The 26,628-nt window shown below is 44.4% G+C and overlaps 1 protein-coding gene across 2 annotated transcripts in view; it reads right to left on the bottom strand.

Annotated features, from left to right (window-relative positions):
* Positions 1-498: 498 nt before the first annotated feature.
* FAM222B (family with sequence similarity 222 member B) overlaps positions 499-26,628 on the bottom strand; it is a 34,398-nt gene continuing 8,268 nt past the window's right edge. The window contains exons 2-3 of one of the 2 annotated variants that reach the window (XM_062507085.1): positions 8,881-9,008; positions 499-2,895 (exon numbers count right to left, since the gene is read on the bottom strand). In XM_062507085.1, coding sequence (XP_062363069.1) covers positions 1,331-2,895; positions 8,881-8,962 — 1,647 coding nt within the window. In that variant the 5' untranslated portion in view covers positions 8,963-9,008 and the 3' untranslated portion in view covers positions 499-1,330. The remainder of the gene's footprint in view (positions 2,896-8,880; positions 9,009-26,628) is intronic. The other variant, XM_062507086.1, reaches the window with a different exon arrangement.

Raw genomic sequence — 26,628 nt, 5'->3', positions numbered from 1 at the left:
ATTATGTTCAAGTATTAGTCTCGTTAACAGAGATGAGGAATTTTCTACTTACAATAAATTCGGCTGTTAGAAAGGAAAGGGATGTTTTGGTACACTGAGGAGAACAAGATGCTGAGGTTACCCAGTAGTTAGTGTCCTACAGTCACTGACTCAACTGGCTGCTGGAAGTGACGTGGGGAAGGAACAGAAGGAGTTAGGCACCGAGACCCTGGGAAAAAGGGATGTTATAAATAGCTTCACTAATTCCCAGGGAGAAGAATTGTTCCATTAAATCCACTGGGGTGTTTTGATGGAGAGGAACGGGGGACTGTCAATCCCACAGTGGTTTGTGAGAGGAGCTTTGATTCAGACCAACTGCCTCCCATCGCACAGTGGGACTGCACTCACTGCACTGGGGATGGGCTGAGCTGCATCTCCTCACCCTGGCAGTAATTCCATCTTCCAGAGAAGTGGCTGAACCCTTTTTGGAGATGTCAGTGGGTCTGGATTCCCTTCACATGAAGGTGGCCAGACTCCTAGCAGCGAGGGATTCAGACAACGTGAGCTTTGAGGCTGATGGAAGGGCAGTGGGGAAGGGGAACACGGAGAAAGGCAGCTCCCCGTGGCTGCCTGCATCCCAAATCTGCCATTCCCCTCCTCCATACCCTGTCCAGAAAACAGAAAGTGTCAGAAAAATCTGCCAGAGACTTGACTTTGAACAAAGTCCAAGTGGGAAAGAAACAGCTGAAAAGCTTCTCCCTCTATTAAAGACTAAATACATACCCCTAGCTGGCTCTTTTCAAATGTAGGCTCTTTTTCAATTACACAGGCCTCTAGACAGTGCAAATGGTCAATGTTTAATGCATTAATGAAATGGGCTTTCAAGTTGAAAATAAGCCCTACTCCCTGACAAAATTCTGTTGCTCTTAATCTTGTGAGGAAATTGAGATGGAAATGGAAGCAGCTACACTACCTCGCTCTCGCTGGAGCTGGAGAACAGATGTGGCTGCAAAACCCTGCAGCAACTCAACCTCAGTCCAGTGAGGAGCTGCTCAGCAGAAGGCCAAAAAAAAAAAAAAAAAGCTGCACAAAGGGGGACTCTGCGGTGAGGAAACAGCTGTGGAGTGAAGTAGTGTAATGAAATTCTTTGACACAAAAGGCATGTTAAATATTTGATGCATAAAGGAGAGAGATAACATGTAAGCAAAGCTCTTTAAATATACAGTATGTTTTTTCCAATGGGTACTATAATGATCACACAAGTTTGCAAGTTAAAAACGCCTTGCTTATTAATTAAAATTAAGACTAAAACCTATAATTTTTTTTTTTTGTCTGTGAAAGTGACTGCAGCCTATCTATACCCTGGGTGCTGAATATGAAGATTTCGACTATCGGTTGGTTCAGGTGCTCGGTTCATGGGAGGCCGATGGACTTTTCCCAGCACAGCCATGCTCTGATCTCGGAAGCAGGACTGCTGGAAGTCCCCACTTAGGTAATCCATGGTCTGCATCACATTATTCTGGCTGGATGGGCCAGCTCCAGCTCTGTAATGAGTTCCTCCTGCGCAATCCAGCGGCGCTCCCGCTGGCTGTCCCCCGTGGAAAGGCATGGCGAGGTCCTGGGACCCAGAGCTGTCACTGTTGGGCGTGGGCAGAATGTTATTCCAGAGGGGCTGGAAATAGTGCCCATTGGTATATGGCAAAGGTCCCTGCAACCCGTTCACAGGCGGAGAAGGCGTAGGCTTCTCGATGGGGGGCTTCAAGCTGAAGGACTGGCCCATGCACAGTTCTTGAGGGTAGTTGGAGGTTTTGCCAGGGAAACTCTGCCCTGCAATCTCTCTCTGAGGGTGTTTCCCTGCAAGTCCAGCAGGCCCAGCAGCATCCCCACACATTTGCTGCAGATGTGCAAGCTGGTGCTGGTTCCACGCAACCGATTTGATTTCGTTCTGGTAGGCGGGTGGCACCCTGTTAACATTGACCATGGGCACATTAACAGAGGCAGGAGGAATAGCAGCAGCAGCATGGTCAACAGGGTTTACTACACAGGAAGGCATGGGTGTAGGGACATTGTGAGTAGATACCCTGGTACTTGCATTGATAAGCAGGTTGCGACTTATAGGGCTGGGGTTTGCAATCTGTCCCTCACACACTGAGGTAGTGCTAATGCCAGCTCTGGCCTGGCAGAACTGGTTAATCTGGTGCACAATGCTGCTCAGGTCTGGTGGCTGGTTCTGCTGCAGGGTGGCAGCCATAGAGAGGGGAATGGTTGAGGTAGACACGGTCACATTCGGCGGCGCGTCTGCATCCGGCATCTTTCTGCCTCCATGTAAACCCGGCTGCAGCAGCGGGTTCGGGGGGTGCTGCAGGGTCTGGTGTGCCACGGTCTGAGGGTGCTGCAAGCCCTGCGGCTGCTGCACGTTCTGCGGGTGCGGCAGCGCCTGCGGGATCCCCTGAGGGTGCGGTAAGCTGGGTGGCTGTGGAATACCCTGAGGGTGCTGCGGGATGCTCTGGGGGTGCGGCAAAGTCTGTGCATGCTGGAGAGCCTGCTGGCGAGCGAGCGCCTGCGGGTGGGATAAAGTGCTTGGTGCGACGTACGGCGTGGAGGGGGGGTTCATCATCGCCTCCGGCAGCAGGCGCGCGCGCGTCCCGTCAAAGTCCTTGATGATTCCTTTCGCTGGGGATTTGACTATGGCCAGCAGGCCCGTTTTTGTGGTGGCCTGAGACGGGTAGGGGCTGTACCTCTGGCCCGAAGTATCGAGTCCGTTCACAGTACGGCGTATGTGTTTCCTCTGGGGAACCTTGACGCTGTTTGGAAAGATTTTTATAGTCAGTGGATTGTTGGCGACCTTCTTAGCATAAGCATCCAATTCTGCTGGGGTAGGATACTGTGCAGATCTCATTTTCTGTGTAGTGTCCCCTGTGGAGAAAGGAAATTCATCAGTTCTGGTAAGCAAGGGATCAACCTCAGGGCAAGACAGTCACACAACAAGTGTAGAAAATCTCCAAGGATTCAAGAGGCAAGGAAATTTCATCCTGCCAGACCAGCGGGTCATGTAGCAGATACCTCATTCCCTTTATTACCTGGTGACCAACACAAGCCCCAGTTCAGCTTAAGGCAAGACCTGCCCAGGGGAGCAAAACAAAACCATGTTCTCATCGGAGTATGTTTGCAGTTGGACAGAAACAGGTAACGTGTAATAAACATCAAATTGTCTCCAGCTGAAATATTCCTTGCATCTTGCAGTGGTGGGCTGAGCTGGCTTTTATTCTCTTAATTTAAGATGCCTCCCCATAGTTCTTCAAACCATTCTCAGTATTTTTACCACGGAATTCAAAACCAGGAAGATATGAAGAACAAGGAAGGGGAGATACCACTCACCAACGACTGTCATAGGTAAAACAGGCTCAGGGAAATTAGTTTAATTTATTACCAATCCAATCAGAGTAGGGTAATGAGAAATAAAACAAATCTTAAAAGCCCTTCCTTCCACTCCTCCCTTCTTCCTGGCCTCAACTTCACTCCTGACTTTCTCCACCTCCACAGCACAGGGAGATGGACACAGCTGCCTCACCACGGGCTGCATGGGAATCTGCTCTGGTGCCTGGAGCACCATCTCCCCCTCCTTCTGCAATGCCCTGGGGGTCTGTGCAGAGCTCTTCCTTTCACATATTCTCACTCCTCTCTCCAGCTTCAGCTGTGCAGGATTTTCCCCCTTCTTAAATCCGTTGTTCCAGCACTGTGTCCGTCCTGGAGCCAGCTGGCATTGGCTCCATCAGGAATGGGGAAAGTTTTTAAGCAGCTCCTGCATCCCCCCCACTACCAAACCCTTGCCCTGCAAATCCAACCCACATCAAAGCTTCAGCTCAAGCCTCCATTTACACCCCACTCCTTTCCTAGGTGCTGACATCTGAAAGCACTTGCAAGTGTCTTTCTGTGCATTAGGAAGCTCTTGTCAGCCCAAGCACAGCAAATGGAAGGAGACTGATGATTTTATGGCCTGCAATTATTTCTTCAGCTGACTTTTCAGGGTGGCACCTTGCTCAGGACAACATCCCCACATCACATGGCAAAATGATGTGATTACCTCGCAGGATTAAAAACATGCTGCTCCCCAGACAGAGACAAAAGGCTTCTGGAAACAGAGGCATGGTTTCACTTCCTATGATTTACCAGATACCTACCTGGCTCACAAACTCCAACTGCTTCTGCAAAGAACTTCAGAAATCTAGGGAAATGCGTGTGTGTCTCTTGCTACAATCATATTCCAAGAAGAGAGTTGGGCTGTTTCCCACCACAGCTCTGCTGCCTAACTCCTATGGGACTCCTGCTGATTTTATAATCTTCAAATAATGACTTGCAGCTTTGACAATCCAATTTAGCTTTTGCTTGATTTCCCCCCCCTCACCTTGCAAACAGTTCACTGGAAAAAAAATGCCCATCCTTTGTTCCTAAAATCTTCAGCATCCCTGTGCTATTTGCTGTGCTGAGAACAGGGAATGTGGCAACCATCCAGTAACACCCCAGCCCCATATCTGTCCCTCTGACCCCAGGAAATTTAATGCTCCAGCAAAGAGCTTGCTACTCCCAGGCAAACAGCCCTTCCTCTTGAAAATCCACGTCTGATTCTTTCAAGCAAATTGCCTCCAAAAGATGACTACCAGCCACTTCTCTCTTTGCATCCTGCAGCTTCCCGTTGTCACAGGTGAGGGAGAGCAGCTCTGCATTAAGAGCTCTCACTTTCAGAAAAGAAAGGTCAGAAAATGGAAAACAGAATGGATACCAAAAGAAAGGTTAATTATAGAAGTATTAAAAATATCTTTTCTGAAATAAGAAGCTTTACGAGCAGTTTGTGTTCCATCTCCAGCACAGCTCATACTGTGGCGCCAGTTACACCTGCACTCCCTGTGCTGTCCACACTGGTACATATCATCCTTTTCTCTTAATCAAAGGAAAAAGTAACCCAAACATCCTCTCTGTGCACATCCCTGTACCTGTCTTGCAGGCAGGTGGTTCATATCTGCCCTTTTGAGCAAGCTGCCGTGCTCCTAAGGGAGAGGAGAGCCTTGGAATGGCATTTGCCAGCTTTACCTTGCCTCAAAAGCCAAGGCCTTCATGAACTCACAACCTTTATTTTTAGCATTGCCCATGCTCATTAAGATCTGTTTCTTCCCCAAGACATGACCTTGGCAACCCCCCATGAACCAGAGAAGAAACAAAGGACAAAGGATCCCATACCTGTGTGCGTTATGGTTTATGTTATGCTTGCAGACACTGCCACATTCTATTTTCAGATGAAAAATTTTCCTTGAAATACTTAAAGACAACTTTGCCATCAAAATTTCCCAGTGTGGTTTACATTTCTGTAAGCAAATCAGCAACTTAAATGCAAACACTACACAGACTACAATGAGCATTCTCTTATCCAATAATCTGTTTCTCTGTTACACAGAAGTTTCAGGAAGCAGCTAAAACATGGATGTTTGAACAGGCTGCAGCCATCAGTCAGTGAGACACACCTCTATGCCCAAACCTGGAAGAACTCCTTCCTTTGAGAGGAAATAACCTCTCAGTTAAACGACACCTCAGCATCAAGCCTGGCATCCTATCAAAGGTAAACCCCTTTTAAATCCCTTGGATGGGATCTTCTGAACCCAACCACCATTCCAAACAGCACCTGGTTTATGTACAGGTAAGATGATGTTCCCTTTACTCTAGGCTAACTCAGCCACGTTACTCAGGCCTGAAGGTGATGTATTTTTGAATGCCCCAATGTGCTTAGCTAGTAGTTCCATAGGCAAGATTTCATGACTGTAATAATTAAGGCAGTAAAATATTAGGGAAAAGGCATTACACGGTGAGCAAGAATCTGAATATCCCATACAAATACCTTACAAACCAATAAAGAACAATTAGTTCTGGTAACTAAGTGAATGGAAAACCTGCTAGAACAGTCTGAAAGAAAATGCTGGTATTTGAATACCATCATTTGTGTGCAAGAGCAAGAATTCCCGATCAGGCCATAATAAAATGATGAGGCAACAGCAGAGGAAGAAGCTTCATTAGGAAAACAATGGGATGAGCTCCAGGAAGCTCCCTAATGGTGAATGCAAGGCAGAATACTTTTATTGAAAAGTAATTATTTCATGTTTATTATAAGGCAATGCTGTGCATATGAACAATTGCCCTGATAAACTGATGAGCTGCAAGTTCACAACTCCTGCTAATCCCAAGGCAACAGATTCCTTTGGTCACATTCCTGGTCTCACCACTGGAGCTATTTTTGTCATGGAATGAGACAGATTTCCCTGCCTCACCTCAGCACTAATGGAAGATCTTTTAAGTGCATTTCACATTAAGGCTTTAAAACCCACCACTTTTAAAAGCTGCCTATGGTTAAATTTTCATTATCATTAAACAAAATACAAACAGACCTTCAGGACTGCTATCCTAATGAGAGCTCCAGCACTGGGACTACCCAGAAACAGCTGTGTCCACCTTCTACATAAAACCTTCCATTTCAGCAGTTTCTCTAAAAGCTTTATAGAAAGAACCCTCCCAAAAAGACTCATTTTAGCTGATGATCCCATATTCAGTCCAATCTCCTATTCTCTGATGTCCCCTCGCAACAAAATACTTCTTAAAGAGCACCTTTCACTTGATTTTGCATAACTGACACAGAAAAATGACCTTTTTTTCTTCCCAGAAGGTTTGGCACTGGTGCTATGTCCAACAGCAGATGCAGACACAACCTGAACAATCTGGTCACAAATACCCCAATCCTGACCAGTCAGGTTTATACTGGAGACACTGGGAGGAAGGTGAGAATATTAATACTGGGCCAGTGAGAAATCCCCTGTGAGGAAAAGGATGAATTCCAGGGTTAGCCTCAATTCAGGCTGTAATTCAACAAAAAATACTGAAATTGTAAGTCCTTTAGTCATCAGTTTCTAAAGGAAAAAAAATATGTGCATATTAATCTACCAAAACTCCTACTGCACAGACCACTTGTAAGAACAAGCCCCTTATTAGAGAACGAATATGGAAAAAATAAATAATTGAGCTAATATGGATTTTTAAGCACTAATACAAAGTCTGATCCAGAAAACGACACTTAAAAATTATTCATGCAAACACTGTAAGTCTGAAGAAAGGCAATCCTGTGTGGAGTTCTGTGCCTTTTATAAAAGCAACACCACTATTATTACAGCCTGCATCCACCCCACGCCCCCCCCCCAATCAAAAGTCACAAGTCATTGTTCATTAAAAAAATGCTCATTAACTCAGCTCTGCCCTGGCCAGGGGCTGGGCTACTCATGCATCTCCAGCAGAAGAGAAATGCACCAATTAATCATGCCCACATCTGCAGCAGGGCTGAGTGAGGTCTGTACCAGCAGCCTCATCTTCCATATAAATCAGAACAAACCCAACAGCTGAGCATTACCACTGCCAGCCCGTGCCTGCCAGCTACTTTATGTCCTAAATTCTTTGAAATGTAGTTCCCAAAGCTCTTCACTGAGCAGGACACAGCAATGCTTTCAGCACACGGATCTGCAGATCTCTGAGAAACAGCATCAGGTACCATCAAGTGAGGAAAACTGCCCAACATACCAGCATGTTGCCTTGTAAAGCTGTAATTAGCAAATACCTGATTTATGCACAGCTGCCCTCACATGAACCTCAACATTTTGCTTTCAGAACTAAGCTCTGACAAAGAAATCTCACGCAATGCAGAGACCTGGGTGCGCCCTCACCCCCCAGGCTGTCAGCAACACTCACACTGGAAACAGGAAAGAGAAAGGAGGGGATGCCCAGTCTGATGCCATCACCAGTCCTTTGGTGAGTGAAGACTTTTATTGTTGCTGAGTGTAGTTACAATTACCAAGCCCATGGAGTCAGCAGAAGTGCTGTGGGGGGAGCTCAGGTGGGTATGTGAACCGTGTCAGTCCCTTCTGGCAGGATCACAACCATAAGCAGGTCACCCTTAAATGCAAAATTATCCTCCCTATTTATTTTCTGTAGCATCACAAGCCTCACTATATGAACAATTTAGCTACAAGTGGACTGTAAGTCACTCAGGTTTAAAATAAAAACTGAGATCTCCCAATGCACATTTCGAACACAAGAGACAGGTCACAGCCCTAAGAACCAAGTACACAGACTTTACATAGAAACCTTGGCATTTCTGAAATTTCAGCTGAACAACCAATGTGCTACTTCAGTGATAAAAGAGGAGAGACAGAGTAAGAGTTAAAAAAACCTCTAGTCAGTAAACTTACATTCCCAAGCACAAGTTGTTCTTAAAAATACCTGTACAACTATGAAAAAAATGACTGAAGTTATCAAAAAAGAATTATCAGAGCACTCTGCAGACATATTTTCAGAGGCACCAAAGAGACATCAGAAAGAAGATGGAATCTTTGAACTTTAGTAATTTGGGCTAGCTCACTAATATTTGCAGTATAAGCCCCAGGTATGTAGAGCAAGAGCTGCTGACCTCAAAAGGTTTGCATTAAACTGATCCAACTTTTATTGGTGTCTACGAGTAATTGCACGAAGGGAAACGAAAAAGACTGAGGAAAAAGTTGTGCTGAGAAGCAAATCAGCTGGCACACTTTTAGCACAAAATCTTTTCAGCAGAGAGGCACAAATCTCACAGGAACCTCACTTGCTGCATCTTGCTGTGGTTAAAATTAACCTTTGCAGAGCCAGGAACAGAGGAGCTGCACACATGTGAACCTCTACAGCCATTTCTCAGATCCTTTATTGACAGATGCCTTGAAGGCGTAACAAAAGACTCTACATTAAATAGTTTTTTCCACCGTATCCTAAATGTTTATATCACAGCGGTACCAGAGCCAGATTTAACAGTTAACCACATCCTGCAGACAAAACATCACTCACATTTCTGAAGTCCAGTGTTCATCTGCGTGTAAGAAAGAAGCTGAAAGGAGAGGTCGCCTGGTCCTGGCAGACAGGCCAGCATGGCAGACAGGCACTAACACAACATGGGGCATTCACTCCTCTGCACACTGCAACAACAGAGAGACAATTCAAAGTTATAATACAAGGAGGAACAGAGAAAAGAAAGAGGCAAAGGAGCCATCCCTGGGTGAAGGCCTGACCAAGCACAGATGCGCAACCGCTGCTCCAGTCCTGACTGCATCTCGAAATGGCAACGGAAATACTTCAAGAACTGGGTCATCTGCAGGGTTAAAACCAAAATAGCTGCCTCGCTCTCCTCTGCTGCTTGATACACAGAGAATAATCCATTACCTCTGTCCTCACATTTCAAAGGTGGTTGTTATGCATGGTAAAGAAACCACCATCACTCATTTCACTATGCTGAAATGCAGTGGTATCCACCAAGGCAACTTCTCTGGAGAAACCCTGTCAACTGCTCTTTTGCATTTAACAAAAAGGCATGGCATGCATAAATTGAAGGCAAAGTATGCAGCACTCTGCCTTGTGGCAAGATTAAGCTGCATGCTACGGCTTGTAATTTCTGTGGTCCATTAGGCTGAAAGATGAATGGCTACACTTCCTTCATTTCAACAGAGACTGGCTAACCCGAGCTGCTGTGGGGCAGGTAACAGCAAGATATGCACAAAGGGGCTGCAGAGGTGCCACCATCCTCCACTGTTTGGTCCAGCATTTAAGAAATCAAACCTTGAAATGGAGCACTAAAGTTCTTTGTACAGAAACATGGCACAACTCTCCTCAAATCCCCCCACTGCTCTGCAAAGAGGGATCCCAGCAGCGAGGCTAACTGGGGCTCAAAGTGTCCAATGTTACTGGAATTAATAGAGATTTAAGTTGGAACAAGATCTCTAGAGGCCATGTGGTTAAAGCCCCTGGTCAAATCCTCCTGGCTGCAACAGTTTAGAAAGTTCTGGGAAACAGGGTGCCAGAACCAAGCTGGAGAAATCAGTAGATATTTTTTTTCCTCCTTGTCCAGATGCCCACAAGCATCAGTGCTGCTATACAGAGCAAAACATCTGTGGAGAAGCTAGAAAGGCTTTGGGACTTGTTATATGACCTCCAAAACACGGGAAGAATTGAAGGATTCAAGACTCGTAAGCTGATTTAGTTTCAGTCATTGTTTCACAAACCCCAATTAAAACAACTGGGGAGGCATTCAAAGATCAAAAGAGGGGGAAGGAGAAAGCTTGAGCCCAGACATGAGAAACCACATCCGCCAAAACCTCTCAGAGGCCACTTCTGTAAGAGTCTCACTGCTGAGACGGCACAAACAATGTGATGACAGCGATGTGACACTGTCAGCACTGCCACCTTCATGCTCCACAAACCTCCAACAGCACTCTTCTGCAGAGACCTTTTAAAGACTCCAATGCAAAACCTCACCTCAGACCACCAGCACAGGTCAGACTGCCCGTGGAACACTGGCACCAACGGAGTGAACAGAGTGGACTTGAAGAATTCCTGCAGCACAGCAATTACTCACTGTGTACAGTTCATTAGCTCCATGTTTATGCATCTCCTCAGCTCAACACGCAAAGGTTAATTAAACCAACGGCCAAGAAATCTCATACAAATATTAATTTATGAGAGCTTCCAGATCTTCACTGAGTGAGTGCTGCCCAAAGCTGACCGAGCCTGCTAGGTGCCACTGTGACTAACAAAAATAGTTGTGGGCACCAAATGCCAGTCTGACAATGCAGGCTGTTGCCCATTCACCCTTCCCACGCAGAGTAACACAGACCTGGTACTGTGAGAAACACACACACACCACCTCACCAAGGTGCAGGGCTGACAGCACAACCACCAACAGACCACTTTTGTATCATTCTCCATTTCATTCCTAGGAGACAGCAACAATCTGCACTGCCTGAATCCAAGATACGGAAAACTTTGCAAAATAAACCTAAACCTGCATTTTCTTCTGATTCTCTGAAGGAGACAGAATTATCTGAGTCTTTCAGAAATGGTGACTGAAGACCTGTCGCATCCACAACTTCATGGAATTGCTTGAGGCACTGAAAAGTTGCTCAACCTTTATAGATGAGATTCAGTCATGACTGTGGGTACACAACATACAGTGAAACTTTGCAAAGAGCCCGTGGGCAGCAGCTCCTCATCCCAAATTATGCCCAGCAAGACCAGAAAGACAAAACAAGAATCCAGCTCCTTTTAATCAAAAGACAAAACCACTGTGAGTTGTCAGAGCCTTACCTGAGTAAGCAACAGAAACACCCACAGTCAGCAAGAAAAAAATAATAATTGTATTTTCCTTTTTTCCTCATTTCATCTACTTCAGAAGGCTGGCACAAACAAGACCTATTTCTCAGTGAAAAGCAGACAAACAAAATTAAGAGCCTTCACTGTAGACAGAAAAACAGATCACACTATTCCCATATTCATCTGAGCATCCACCTTTTACTCCAATAATGTCTGACGCCAACCAAGGATTCACTTCCCGTCCCTGCAGGCCAAAGGAGGTCAGTGTCTAAAACATTATTTAATTGATGGCAAGTTTGTGTGCAGCCCTGAAAGAGCACAGCCGTGCTCTGACTGAGGGAGCAGCATTTCTGGCAGCAAGATGTGGGGAGGGTTTGCTCACCTGCTCCATCATTAACGCTCATTAGAGCCTGAACTGTGACGCTCTCAGAAAGCCTCTTGCTGAAGTGCCCCAGCGAGGTGCACACAGCAATAAACAGGATAATGGCACATTAGGAGAGAGAACAAGTGATTAGAAGTGGTCACAGCATTCACCTCAGAATAGCCAGGCTCCTGCTACATGACAGCAGTGCTTCCTTGAAGGTCAAAACATGTATTTACAGAAGCTTTAGCTCCAGTATGGAGAGCAATGTTTTAGAGAGCTATAAAGGCAAGTTGTTCCCGCAGGCAGATAATCGTTTTAGGTAATGCCAAAGGTTCATAAAAGACTGGGGCAGCAATAATAATTTTAAAGGAAATACTGGACTTCATAATTTGAAGTGGAAGCCTAAAATCGCCCTTTTAGCTTGATTTGCAGTAAACGAATTGATGACATCTAGGTCACTGCTGAGCATTAGAAAAAGAAATTCAGACGTGTATAGAAGTGCTGACTGTAACTCCATCACTGAATTTCTTATTAAAATTAAAATTCTGCTTCAGTTTTTCTTCTCTATGAAATCAATACCGGCTTTCATAATCGATATCTCAGTATTTGAAAACAAATGCATTTGAAGTATCTTGACAAGCAACCCATTCATTTCTTCTAGTTAGAAATTAATTAACATTTATTCCCTTTAGATACTCAGCACCTGACTACTACTTTCTGACCCGACTTCCCCAGCATGAGCTGGCATGGACAACTCCAACTCAGCACCAGCTAAAATGAACTGAAATCCCTGGCTGTATTTGGGATTGAGGTGAGCACTACTGGCTGTCTCAGGATTGGCAGCTGGGCCCATCAGCTCCTCCTGCTTGGGTTTATTCCTTCTAATTAGTCCAGAGCAGGAGATGAACTGAACTGGGCACATCAGGACTTCTCACCAGCAGATCTGGCTCCATGGTGGCGACTTTTATGGGCACCAGCACCTGCAAAGCCCCAGCCCCTCCAAGAATGAATGGTGTACTGCTGGGGGAACTGGAATGGGGAGGGTTTTGCACTGTACCCAGGATCGGTCAAACTGTCAGCTAAAACAGTCAGCTGTAAACTGGAGAGTGATCTGACCAGTAGGCTGTAGCACCCAGCCATGGAGAGCTGTGAACCATGAAAATCTCAGTTTTTAAATTGCATTTTAAACAAATTCCGTATACTGCCAAACTCAGCACAACGAGCTCCATCTTGAAAAAAAAAATATATATATAAAAGATAAAGCATATCTCTAGAGGAAAACAATCATTAGATTGGAATAAATAAATAAATACCCCTCTTTGAAGTGATTCTAATCTAATCTGGCTGCAGGATATAATCTTAACAGCACACATACTGCAGGATGCGCCACAAAATAGCAGGTTTAGACATGTGAACAGATTTTTTTTCTCCTAAGATTTATTAATAATTAAATCAAAGCATGTTAAGCTTAAGAGGGATTTGCAGTGCTTGGGATTTGGGGGTAACTGGCACATCTTCACAACGACTATCACATTCAGCCTTACTTGCATATCAGGATGTTTTTTGGTCCAGGCAGCACAGTTTCCCCTGTCACAAAGCTCACCAGGATGGAAGAACTCACATCCACCCACTGCTCAGGGACACCTCTGCAGAGTTAGGAATCAGTTCCAGTAGAACTTACCACAAGATTGCCTTTTTTAACTTAAAAATGTATAATTTTCTGAATTATATTCAACCTTTAGCATTTATTACCTCTGTGCTTTTCAGATCAGGGGGTACAACCTAGAGTAAAACCTAGGTGTAAAGCAACTACTAGGAAATTTCTATCATCACATAAATGGGCCTCATATACAGGTATTGCCAAGTTTCTAGATACACCAACCTCTGAAGCTCCTAGGAGGCCTTACAGGAAGAGCACACAAAGGAAACAATTCCCCACAAACCACCCCTGGCCACTGAAACATGGGAAACTGAGCTGGTTTAGAGCAAAACAAGCCAGTGAAATCTAAAGTTAGGTTCCTGAAAGTAAACAGGCATGTTTGAAATTCCACTATTAACTGTGGGCTTGTTCACAAACCCGAGGGCCAGGAGGAAGTAGGAGCATCCACCCACACACCAAAAAAAAAAAACAAAACAAAACCCTCCAAACTATTCCAAGTTACCAGCACCCTGGGGTCCCAAAAGCCTCTGTGTGAGGTTTGTTAAAGGCTTGTGGCTGCTATGCCTTGCTTCTCCTCTGCTCTTCAGTCACAAGGCAGTTCCATATGAAGTTCCATATCCACCGTGAAGTTCCAGAGCCATGGGCGGGATTTACGGCAACCCCCCGAGCGCACGCAGCACATGCCAAGTTCAGAACACATCAATGCTGCAGGCAACAACAAAAACCAACCAGGGCTGTGAAGTTTCTTTGGTACAAATGTCTGCAAGAGCTTGCCAGGAAACGTAATTGAATCCTGGCCAATTATCATGCTCTGAGGGAAACTCGGTGTCTCATTTACCCCCTGGCAGGCTGCTCAACACCAAGGAGAATAATTCCTTTTCCCTCTCCCGAAGTAACCTAAAATGTAGGGGTTTCAAAGACTTGTTCATGTCAACGGCAGACATTGAACCCTCCTGCCAACCTCAGCATTCAATATAATTCTTCCAGGCAGCTATGCTTTGCTTGACAGTGTCTAGACCCATCCTGCAGGCTCCCAGCTCTAAAACTGCCCTTTATTCTTGGGCACTTACCAGAATGGCCCTTTCCCAGGACTGCTGAAGAGCCAGAGATAAATCTTAGCATTTCCTGGAAGAAAATTACCAAACTAGCACTGTATTCATCACTGGCTGGTATCACATCCTCTTAAAGCTTTATAAATGGAAAACTGAAAAACAATGGGCAGAGAAGTTGCCCTCTGAAATGGCAATAAATCACAGTAGCATGGAGTGGACTTAGGGATAAATAAATAGGGAACTGAACAACAGGCAGTCATCCTTTGTAGCATGGGGAGTGCACTGTCAGCACCTGCCAACACAGGACCTTTGGCTTTCTGCATTCAGGTGGACCTTTTGTGGAGCCCTTGCAACAGTTTTGATCAAAATCAATTTTTGCTTCTTGCCATTTAATTAACTATGATTTTGCTTGTAAACCACGTCACCTTTTACGCTGACCTCCATTTATAATGTTACTCAGGCAACAAAATTGGTTTGGTGGGGAAGGCAGAGAGAATTTAAATGCAGCCATAGCACAGCTCTGCTCCTCTCTCCGAGCTGGGATGGCGACGCCCAATAGGGAAGAAAAGGAAGCAGCTTTGGGATAACAGCACTTAAATGGAATATTGTTCATACCACACTCCTCATGCCCAAGGGCTACTACTGAAGGCTTTGAGGTGAGCAATTTGGAACAGGATGCACTGCACTAAAAAAAGCCAAGGAAGCTGCTCACAGCTTCAGGTATTGCCACGTGTGATATCAGTTCCATCAAATTCATTCCTTGGATAAAGCAGCACCCAGCTCAAGGTTATGATCTCAAGAGTTTAAAAAGCCTTTTTTTAGGTCTGTCCCAAGAGAATATTTTAAAACACAGTACTATGCATCTGCTGAGGAGTAGAACGGTTGGCTTTAATTGTAAGATGGATTTTTACATAGCTTCTGACCTTTCATCTAATTGAGGCCTGAAGAAGAAAAAAAAAAAAAAAAGAGGAAAAGCCATACGTCATTTCAGTTATTAAAATCCATCAAGCTCTGACTTTAGCCTTGGGACAACCACAGCCAAAAAATTGACTTGCAAGTAATTATCACTGCTATCTGCAATAAAAGTTAATTGGACATAATTGAACTAAAGCCCTAATCTGAATGAAGCTGTTGCTGGCAAGAAGCCTGCTCCTGCCTGCACTCTGCAAATGGAACTGCTAGCAGGAAAATGGACAAACACGAGGCTGCTTTACAGTCTGCCCACTGCAAATCAGAGCAGTTCTGCAAACAGCTCGTTAGCTGGGCCAAGATAAAAGCCATTATGAGGGCCCGTCCTCACCAAACACACCCTTCAACTACAACCAAACAGGGCGATGGTGCAGAGTTTCAAAAAACAAATTTCAGTTTTACAGACCTCTTAATTACAGGCACTGAAACATAAGATACACATCACCAGACGCCGGTTTTATCAGCCCCCGAACACTGTCAATACCAGTACAAATAATGTACTTTTTGAGCACGTAAAGATACCGACTCAAAAGGTTCTCAGTGCTGATAATTCACCACCTTCACGTGGTTCAATAGCCTTTCCTGTTGTAGGACCAGCTTCTTTCATCTCTGCAGCACAGCAGACAATTAGCTGCTTTCTGTGCTTAGCCCATGCAGGTGGCTGGGGGAAGGGAGCGTTCAACTCAATTCCTGCTGATTTGTCTATTTATATTTTGCATTTTTGTTAACTAACAGACCAGAAAGCGATCGTCAAACCCCATGCTACTCCAGAACTTCTTTACAATTTTAATTATTAACACTCTGTCCTTCACCAAAGCATATCAAAGCACTTAACAAACATTACTGATGCCACATAACCACTATGACACAGGCAAAAATTGCACACGACTCCTTTTAACAATTGGCTTCAGGTTTTTTGACCATATTTATGTTAGAATAGTGGTCTCCTGATGATGGACAGGAGAGATGGAGGGAAGTATCTGGCTCACCAGGTTCCTGACATAATTTTGGATGAAGCATTTAATCACCTGATGCCACAGTCACTCTTTGTTCAAAGGACAGCAGTGGGTGACAGTTTTCTACCTGAAGTTTTTTTCACTGAAGACTGTGAAGACAAATGAAACTGCAGAGCATTTAACATCACCTTGACTTCTCACATCAGGCTTACGAGGTCACGGTCTGGGCAGTCTCCTGGGGACAAATGGACACAGATCACCTTCCCCCATCCTGAGCACTTGCTCACCCCTGCTCCTCTGCATCTTCACAGCTCAGAACAGAACTTCTTAGCTCAAGAAAGCTGCAACGAAGAACCAGTGACATCAATTCCCTTTCATGACCCAAATCAGTGGCTTACTTTACTTTGCTCAAAGCCCTCACCTCCTTTTAAGAGTATTTTTAGATTTAACTCTGTATTCTGCCAACATGGCAGGAGCTGACAGACAACACAGGAATAAAGTAGGTCTTGCCAGGTGTTGCAGGCCACTCCTAAAGTGAAGGAAAGATGTAGAAAAGACAAGTCAGGACGACTGTAGGGCTTGGCCAAAGCTTCAAATAAGGATTTCTGGCTGTGCTTGAAACACAAATACTAGTGGTCAGTTGTGAGACAGGTGAGATTCTACTTTTACCATGGGAACATAAGCAAGAAATAGGAAAATCGACCTGCCCGAAGTCAAATGCAATTTGAATAACTTTGTATCTGCCTCCTCTCAATTTTCACTACACTAAAGCACTCTGACCTTTAATTAATTTTCTTTCTCCTTTTATATGGTAACTTCCAACTTCAATTTTTTCATGCTGTACTTGTGGGAAACAGGGATGAAGCCACAGCCTGGTATGCATCCTAGCTATGTTCATGGGTGCATATGACTCCACGGATATTTGGGGAGGGAGCAAAGGATGCTACAGTTGAACCACAGCAGCTAAGAACACAAGCCAGGTAAACACAGCACTGTCATCAAAATAACTTGCCCCAGATATCAAGTTTACGTTTTTATTTTCAAAATGTAAAAACAGATTCCCTACCCACCGCTCTAACATTCACAAAAGATCCCATTTTCCTCAACAAGATACTGTCAGGCACAAACAAACATTCCTTCCTCCAAAGCACCCATTATCCTCGGGGCAAACTAAAACCAACTTCTTCCTACATGCTCGAGCAGCATCTCCAACATCAGAGCAGCTCTGAAATATGGAACAAGACTTACAGACATGAGCGTGCCTGTTCTCATGTGAATATAAGGGAAAATTAAGGTTAGTTGAGATGACTTCCATCCAAAGGAAACCCAGAACAGCCCAGCCTCTACCAAACTACAGGATGCTGCTCACACATACCCCACTGGAGGTACCATGCATTCCCACCAACAGACATTCTCCATCCTTTATGCAACTTCCTTCTGCCTTCAAGTGATAAGAAACCAAAATACACACTGACCCCTTTCCCATAGGGGACAGCCTGCAGTTATAACCTCAACATCCTCAGCAGGAACAGGGTTATGTGCAGCTTTCCTATGTGTTCCATGTGTGGGAGAAGCACGAGGTTGTAATTCTGGGCTTTACTTCACCACACAGGACATGCAAGAATTGTGAGCTTCCTCATGCCACTCTTGGGCAAAATTCCTCCCTCTCGGCTTTCTTGCTTTCCTGGATCTGAAAAGGAAGTTTTTCTTAGGTACAGCAAACAGCTGCCTAGGTAAAGGGGAAAGGAAACATGAAACAGTTCCCTCTCCTGTGGCTGCTTCACAAAGATCACCGTTTTCATTATCTCCCCTCATTCCACACTTACTCTGTAAAAGCCCTGAATTAAAGTACTAATCATGAATTACAGAAATCCTTGTGGCTGCACACGACAGGAGGAAGACAGTTTTCCTTCTAAAATATCGTTAGAAGTTGCGGATTACGACAGTTCCTGGGTAAGAAAGCAGCTATCTTCCCCTGTTTATTACAAGCTGATTACATAAAAAAAGATAAATACAGAACTAACTCCAAACAAATTTTACCTCTATTCAACAGACAAACAACAGAGCAGACATTTGTTAGCTATTGAAAAATACGTTTTGAGTCCTCTTTTAAAAATAGATCCACTTAAAATTGAGAAATATTTGCAAATATCATGAGGCAGAATGCATTATACTTCATAACAAAAGAAAAACTGAACTTGTACATAAAGGAATAAAAATAGGAAGTGACTCACTTTTGGACCAGGTGTGCTGGTGGTGTATGAACATGGGCTCACGGGGAGGATGGATTTTGGTTTGCATTGGTCATGCATGTGAATCATTCTGACCTGTACAATTACACTGACTGTTTGGTTTAGTATTTCTGTCTCTGGATACTGAATTATGGTCCCACACGTGGTGAAATTTTAACAGCCCATTTACAGAGCCAGCAGTGAAAAATACATTTTTAAGATACAAAACTGGAGATCTCTGATTGTGCACAGCGACAGAACTTCCAGCTGGACCATGAACACATCACCTCTTGGATACACATCTTATCATCAAGATTAAACCTTCTTCTGTAGTTGGAGATACCGTGCAGCCAGCTGCAAAGATGAAAAGCATTTTAAGAACCTCAAACAGAAGCTGCAACACACGTACAAAACACCCACCAGCAGGAAATAGAAGCCATCAGGTGAATACCAAAGAGCTGGACCAGACACTTGGGATGGTGTTCTCCTGTCAACCCTCACAACAAGGTGTTGGTCTCCCACTGGCTTGTCCTGACACAGACCTAATGTCCTTATCAATCTCTCAGGAAACTCAAAGGCCACCTTGTAACAACTCCATAGAAGAAAGGACAAGAAATACCTTAGTTGTGAGCTACGGTAAAAAGTCTCTGCTATTCTCACGCTTTCCTGAGAAGCATGAAAAATGGCCATCTGCACAACTGGCAGCTCAAAACAGTCACAGAGAAAGCAACACGAAAGTGCAAGGTGCCTTCAAAGCCCCTGCACACCACAAGCACCAGAGGCTTTTGTCTGAAGATCTGATAAAACATTTCAGCACAATCTCACCTGACTCCTTCAGCTGCTACCAAAACACCACCTTTACCTGAAGTTTATATTCATGAAAGATTTCTTCTTCCACAGGAAGTTTTACTGACTATAAGATGTTTTTGTTTGCTTTTGTGCATCTTTCCTCCTCAGCACTTGCCTTTTCCTTTATTAAAAAAAAACCAGCAACACACACAGAGCAATAAATAAATTGTACGGGCAGGACACAGAGGGGACTGAAACTGTACCATAGGCAGGGAGATCCCTTTGCATGGCAAACACAACGAGGCTGTGTGGGAGAAGAGAACAAACACTGCTGCTGCAGCCTGCACCTCAACAGCAGACAGAGCACAAAGCTTCCTGCACAAAGCTCCTGGTAACTCATCTCTAACAGCCCTGATCTCCATTGTGCATTTCCCACTAAAAGTATCCCCAGGTTTTAATTTCCAATTTGTCTTTCCAGCCACGGAATTGCTACAGTCAACAAATTCAAAAAGGTAAATTTTTCTACCTTCAATTAACCGCATTAGTAGTGTTTATAACTACGTGATTGATAAATGCTCTACAGAAGCTGTAATTAATGTATTTTTTCCTTGGAACACACACCGAACCCCTTGGCACTCAGACACTTAATGAAAAGCAATTTATCAACTTGCTTTGAACAGCTGAATCTGACTCCTTAATGCAGAGAAGCAACACACTTTGCTTTAAGCACCACCACTCTGAGAAAGAAATGCGCACCGCGACATTCCGAACGCCATCAGACACGGCTGGGATTTTGATCGGGATGACAGCGACCAGAGCGCTCATCTCCCTGGGTATGATTCAGTCTGGCTTAACTGGGATCCTTTCCTCCTGGGATGCAGTTAAGCAGGAGATTTGTGCAGATGTGCTTTTGCAGGATGGGGGATCGGGAGCGCCTCTTGAGGACACGGGACAAAGTTCCAAATCCTCCCATGCCTGGCACGCACGCGTCGGGAAGCGGCAGCAGCAGCTCTGAGTATTTCAGCCTGGACATGTGTTCAGCTGCTCACAAAGCAGACAAAAATAAAGTGCTTACAGAGTGTTTGAATGCTAATTTCTCAAATTGAGCACTGCTTTGTATAGCTGACATATGAAAAAAAAAAAAAAAAAGAAAAAGGAAAAAAAAAAAGAGGGGAAAAAGAAGCATTTAGGAGGAAAAGTCTGACATCACAGAATATTTTATGTTGGTATTAACCACTGGAGGGGATTAGCCAACCTTCAAAGCCTAAAATCTAAACTGCCATTTCTGAGAGTATAGGCTAGATATTTCCAATATAGGAACTGAATGGTCTGTACTCCATGTGGCAGACTGAACGTAAGGACTACATATTTCCATTGCACATGTAAGTCTGTTTCCCATTCCTGCAGGGTCCTGCTCTCTTCCATTTGTCTTTTGATGCAGATAAAAGCTAATGCAGATTGCAACTGCTGATACAGAGAAAGGCGCAAGACACAGAGAGCCTTTGGACTAAGGAAGAAAGGGACTCAGGTCCAGACTGCTCGAGCACGTCAAGAGATTGTCTTTGAAACCATAAAACTAGAAATGAAAGCACTGCGTTTTCATTTGATTTGATCAAAGAGACTAGAAAGGAGGGGGAGAAAAATCACATGTTATAGAGGCAGGATAGCATTTAACTACTTCACACACGATGCGGGACCAGCTGATCTCATACAGATAGGAATCTGGAGAAAAAACAAAGAGGTAAAGTCACTCCAGCTCTGCAGACACTGCCTGCACAGATCACTGCTTCAGGCTCTGCAAAGAGCAACAGGAACCTGTTTCAAAGCCAGAAAGCCACTGGAAACACATACCCTGCCCTCGCCATGGGCACAAGTTTCCAGTCTCCAGCGAAGAGCAGAGGAGTGAGCTCCTGTCAAATCACAGAAAATAAGACTCTGAATGTAATGGCTACTTGAATAGATCACTGATGACTCCCTGCTCCAGTGCTCTGACTGTGGGATAGCAGCACACCGTGGCAATCTTCCCAAGGGGGGCTCTGGACTGCAAAAGCTGCAAAAGGATGAGACCAAAATTCTTGAAGGGAGCATCTGCTCCAGCACGTGCTTGGCACCAGGAGAATGAGGCTCTGCAGAAGTACAAATGGCACTACAGGTAGCAGCTCTGCAGATCCCAAATTGCAACACAGAAAAAACAGATACCTATCGCTGCCACATTCCCTAAGAGAACAGATTTTAAGTATCTGTTCATGGAAATTTCTAACTGCAGAAGGGGAAGCATTTAGATTGCCCCTGGGCTGAAACCATCTAGGTCTTTGCCTTTCACTAAAAATTAAGCAGAAGTCATTTTAATGAGGCAGGCAGACAACAGTCTTGCACAGGAGATCAAAAAAGCTCTCCAGATGTTTATTTTAAATGAAATTCAGAAACCAGTATAAACCAGATTTTAAACACTGAATAATCCTTACCATAATTTGCATGAGAAAAACAGGCAAAAGGTTCCATCCTACTGCTCTGAAACTCTCCAGGAACATGCAGGGTTGGATTTTATTCCTAGACTCTTCAGATAAGAATCTGAAATATGAACAACTCGACATTGCAATCTGATGGCTGTTAAGAATGTTTTTCCCCTGTGCTGTACACCTGGATGCTTAACACATACACACAGAGGCATCTCATGTGAAGGAAGTCTCTGACCTTTCTCACCAAGCCTGTGAGAAATTATGGATTGAAAAGTGTCTAAAAATGTCCTAAATCTTAAACTTCTCCTCTTGCTACTTTCACTGAATGCCTCCTGATTGTGCAAAAGCAGAATATTCAGGCGTCAATCTAAGCAGTTTGGGTGTTACGCTGACAATGTCTCTGGAGAGGGGAAGAGAAGAGAGGACAGATTTCCAATAGCTCAGACACTTCCCTGGAAGCAAAGCTGCTACACAGCAAAGGAGATAAATAAAGAGGGAAAGTAACACGCCAGAGAACTTCCACCAAGGTCATGTCAGGATGCTGAACGCTCCCCATCTGCAGGGGAAGATTTAGATGCCTGTTCCACCACACATATCCACTCCCCTGTTGGCAACAACAGCCCTCATTAAACCAAACCGGTTCTAACCATGAAAGAAAGGACATCAGGAAGATGATATTAACTAACAAATGCAAAAGGAAAACCCAACAGAGGCAATTCTGGTGGGTGCCTTCTGCAGCAAAATATAGCCCCATGACATGTGCAGAGAGCCCTTGCACAACCTGGGAACGGGGAACACAGGCTATCCCAGCCAAAAGGATGGACAGCTCTGCTCTGATCAATGCTAACAGCTCCTGGCTTGCAGCACAGAGGAGATTCCGTACCCATTCACCCAGAGCAGAACAGGGATCCATCCCATCAGGAACAGGAGCTTTTAGGACTTTGCTGCTGCACAGGGTGACCTACAGGTTGCAGTTCCTCCTTGCTTTGCAGGGCTGTGGCAGAACCCTGCAGACAGACCCTACCAGGAAACAACAGCCCTACCCCCCAAATATTGTATCAGTTACTGCTGTGCCCTTAACAAGAGTGTTTCTTGCCCGTTTCAGCAATCTGAAAGACACGCTGGGCAAAATTTCAAGCTATGACAAAGTGATCTTATCACTTCTGTGCTGTTCTCGCTACACAAGCCCTGATTCAGCAGCACGTAATAAAATCTTCATTTGCATGAAAAGCACTCTCTGATCACAAAGTCTTCTGTTCGACAGCCCTCTTCCCATCCACACTGTAGAGATGCAAGCACCACTGTCATTTTGCCTGTGACTGAGGTGGAATATTTTATTTATGTTTTCTTTGGAGAAGCTCTCAATGTTTTAATGCCGCATTATTCTAAAAAACCCCCAGTATTTTTGAATAACACAAAAGCTGCACACATCCCAACTATGCAAGTACTGCAAAGTTCACTCACTATGCTCACACCTGTATTTTTAATAACTGTGTCACGTGAAGGACATTTCATATCAGCACAAGGTGACCATGAACAGTTGTAAAATGCCTTTTGCATTCAACAAGTCCAGCCTTTTCCAGTTTGCCTTTAGAATGCTTGGTGTCATGACACACAGCACTCACAGGATGTATTTCAAAGGAAAGGAAGGTGTAGCCATGCAAAGAACAATGCACTGCCCGCAACAAGATTAATCGCTGTCATGGGAAACCAATAAAAGCAAGGATCTTGTTATCTTTCTTTACAAAGGGACTGTTAAAGCTTAACTATATTAGGAAACTTTTTCCTTTGGACTAAACCACGAGCCTAATGTAAGTGGGCATCCCACATGCCAGCATATGCCATTAATTGGCTCTCGCCTGATGCCGCGGGAGAAAGTCCAATGTTCCAGAGGCAGCATGGAGCTTTCATAAAACCAGCCTGTGCCTTCTCCTGACTACAGCTCTCTCACCAAGGCTAGCCCCAGCTCCCTGACCCATGCCAGGTGACACCACCTCCCATTTCCACCTGTTAACCACATCCCATGTACACACCCCAACATCACACCCGGCTCCGAGCGAACTCAGCCAAAGCAGAAATACCTTTCATCACGTCAGCAGTGCGGTCCCCATTTAGAAACGCTTTCTTTCACGTTAATCCAGTGCCAAAACGTGGTGCTGTGGGCTGTGCTGATCCAGAAACGATGCTAAGGATGCTGCTGCCTCCTGTCTATCACCGCACGCCTCATCTCGCGCATGGCCAGGCAGTGACGGCCCTGCGACAACAGGCACTTTAAATTGGGCAGCTCAGCAGCACATGTACACTGAATTTTTGAACAAGCTATTCTAAGCTGCTTTGCTAGCAATTTCTGGCCTGTGCAGTTTGAAAGCGCACAGTTCTGGCCCTCACAAAGAGCAGACCTGTAAATGACATCTTGAGGATTAAGCTGATTGAGATGCAATTTGCCTAGCAACCATTCATTAAGCAGAGTTCAGAAACAGGCCAGCAATCTATTCCACCTCCTTATCTGAGCAGTAAACAGATAACAGTCTCTACTGTGTCCTCTATGCTCCAGTTCAGACACATTGTAAACAGATTTTTCAGAAGTTTAAACTCCTACAGTAAATCTCTGAGAACAATCCTGCTCTCCAAATACAAGGGATTCAGCTTCACCAAGTGTCTTACAAGAGCGAAGCAGCTCTGGAAGGAGGGTAATGCAAATCAAATTGTGAATGCATTTGCAGTTCCTGTGCCTCCAATATTTTCTCACATCGAGCACTAAGAGCCCATCCCAGACGTTAAAAAAAAATTGTTTAAAAAAATCTTAATCACACAAGCATTTGGCATTGCTATTCTGATCACTGGAAAAAAACTCAATAAAAATCTTATTCCCTTCCTTCATCTTCTGCAAGGAATCGATTGACACTTCCAAAGTCTTTGATAAAGGCTCCCCTGCTTCAGAGAAGAAAACAAAAGTCACGTCCTCCCTCCCATTAAGCATTTTTTCCTCATAAAATAAGCAAGACAACGTAAACGTCATCAGTGGAAATCAAACCAGCCATTTCAGCTTGAAAATTTCAGCTGAAAAGATTAAGCGAAATCATGATTTTGCATAATTGTTTCCCTGCAAGAAACATCTGATAATATCCCATTCTGCTCCAAAATTAAACAACAAAGATTAGCACGGATGTACTTAAGATCATATACCTGAATGGTTTGCCTTTGGTGCACAGTTCTTCTGGGAAATCACTGTGACATACAGCATGCTATTACAATTAAATATGCAAGAAAGAAGAATTAAACTGACTATGAATAATTAATACCCTACAATACTACTTCATAAGGGAAAGTCTGGCTGAATATTCCTGCAGATGAGATATACCCAAACATGAGGCACAGCAGAGCTGGCAGCTTTACTTTTATGATGGGGTTTAAAACACCAAGTAACTTTATGGCTGCTGCTCAATTCTAGAGGAGGTGCCAGCCATCCAAGCCTTCTCCTGCTGGATTCCTATCCAGCTTCAGAAAAATGGGATAAATGCAACTGTTGCAATAATTGCTCCACTGCTCATCTACGTCCCAGAGGTAACAGGCTTCCCAAACACTTTCCATTAAAAGGTATAAAGCGATTATCTGACATCCCAGTAGGGAGAATAAAGCAAATATGATGCAACAATTACTTAGGTGATAAGATCAGGCTAAGGTTGTGAGAAAAAACAATTAAAAAGGGTTGCAAGAGCTAAGGAATGCAGCTTACTTTCCCAGAATCTCTCTTAAGGACAAAGATACCATCAGCTCCAAAAGTCGACCTTCCTGTTTCGAGTTTACTGTTCTGGAGGCTGCAGAACATCAACTGTAGCAAAGCTGAAAATGGCAATTAAAAATATGCTTTTTCTTGCACAACATCACCCCTAAATTGCATAGATTAGTATTTATTGAAGTCCTTGTAAAACTGATATCCAACTGTGGCATTTTCCATCAGACTCTGGTAGGGTCAGCACAGTGATAATTGACACAAATGTATTTGTTGCACATTTTTAGCTGAAAATGCCCTGTTCCTCTCTGTTTATCCATGCATGGCACACCCAACACCCTTTTTGAAGAGAGAGATTTGAAATCCAACCAACACTTGTGATCACTGAGGTGGAACATGGCACTGCTACTGTAATGGCTGAAGGTGACAGCATCCCTCTGCTCCTAGCCCCATATTGCTCCAGGAGGGTCTTGTTCCTGCAGGATCCAACACTCCTAAGCAAATATGAGCTGAGGGTCTTTCTGGGCACAGGCAAAGCCATGTTCAAAGTATGCTGGCTTAATATTAATTTTCTATTAAAAATTAATAGGATTAAATTAAGCTTGCAAGCCTATGGGCACCAAGGCAGTTTTTTTACCGACGCGCTCATTGCCCGGAGGAGCAGGATGTGAGGAACGGGCTGCAGGATTCCTGCAGGATACAGGATCCATGTGGCTTACATGGGGTAACAGGGGGCTCTTCCCCACACCCCCAGAGAGACCCTGGGTTCCATCAGTGCTGTGTCACCCTGTCTTCCTGCCCATAAACTGGTAGGGAAGATGACACCCTAATGAGATGCTGGTGAAAACCTTGGTGTCTTCCCAGCTGAGATCCAGCCTTCTGTGGACACTGCCTCCAATCCTCACCCATGTGCCCCTTTCCCACTTCCCAGAATAAATTCCCTTGCCAACAAGAACCCTGCAAATATCCGGAGTTTACGCAAGCTTAACCTTCAGTCCCTATTAATGTCAACGGAATAGGAAAAAATTAACCATGGTGCAAGTAAAAAGACTGTATCTGCATTTCTAATTATACAACAAAACACACCACGTGGCAGTATTTCCAAGCACCTTGCTGAGAATAAAATAGCCAATGGACTGAGGCTTCCATTTGGAGTGGTAGATGCAAGAGCAACCAGCACTGAGGCTGTCAGAGTTAAGGGATGAGGACACGAGAATTAAGGGAAATGAAGTGACATATG

The sequence above is a fragment of the Cinclus cinclus genome, chromosome 22 (genome assembly GCF_963662255.1).
Source record: "Cinclus cinclus chromosome 22, bCinCin1.1, whole genome shotgun sequence".
Classification (NCBI taxonomy): Eukaryota; Metazoa; Chordata; class Aves; order Passeriformes; family Cinclidae; genus Cinclus; species Cinclus cinclus.
Note: the sequence above shows the minus strand (reverse complement) of the source record. Positions and strands in the feature narration are given on the sequence as shown.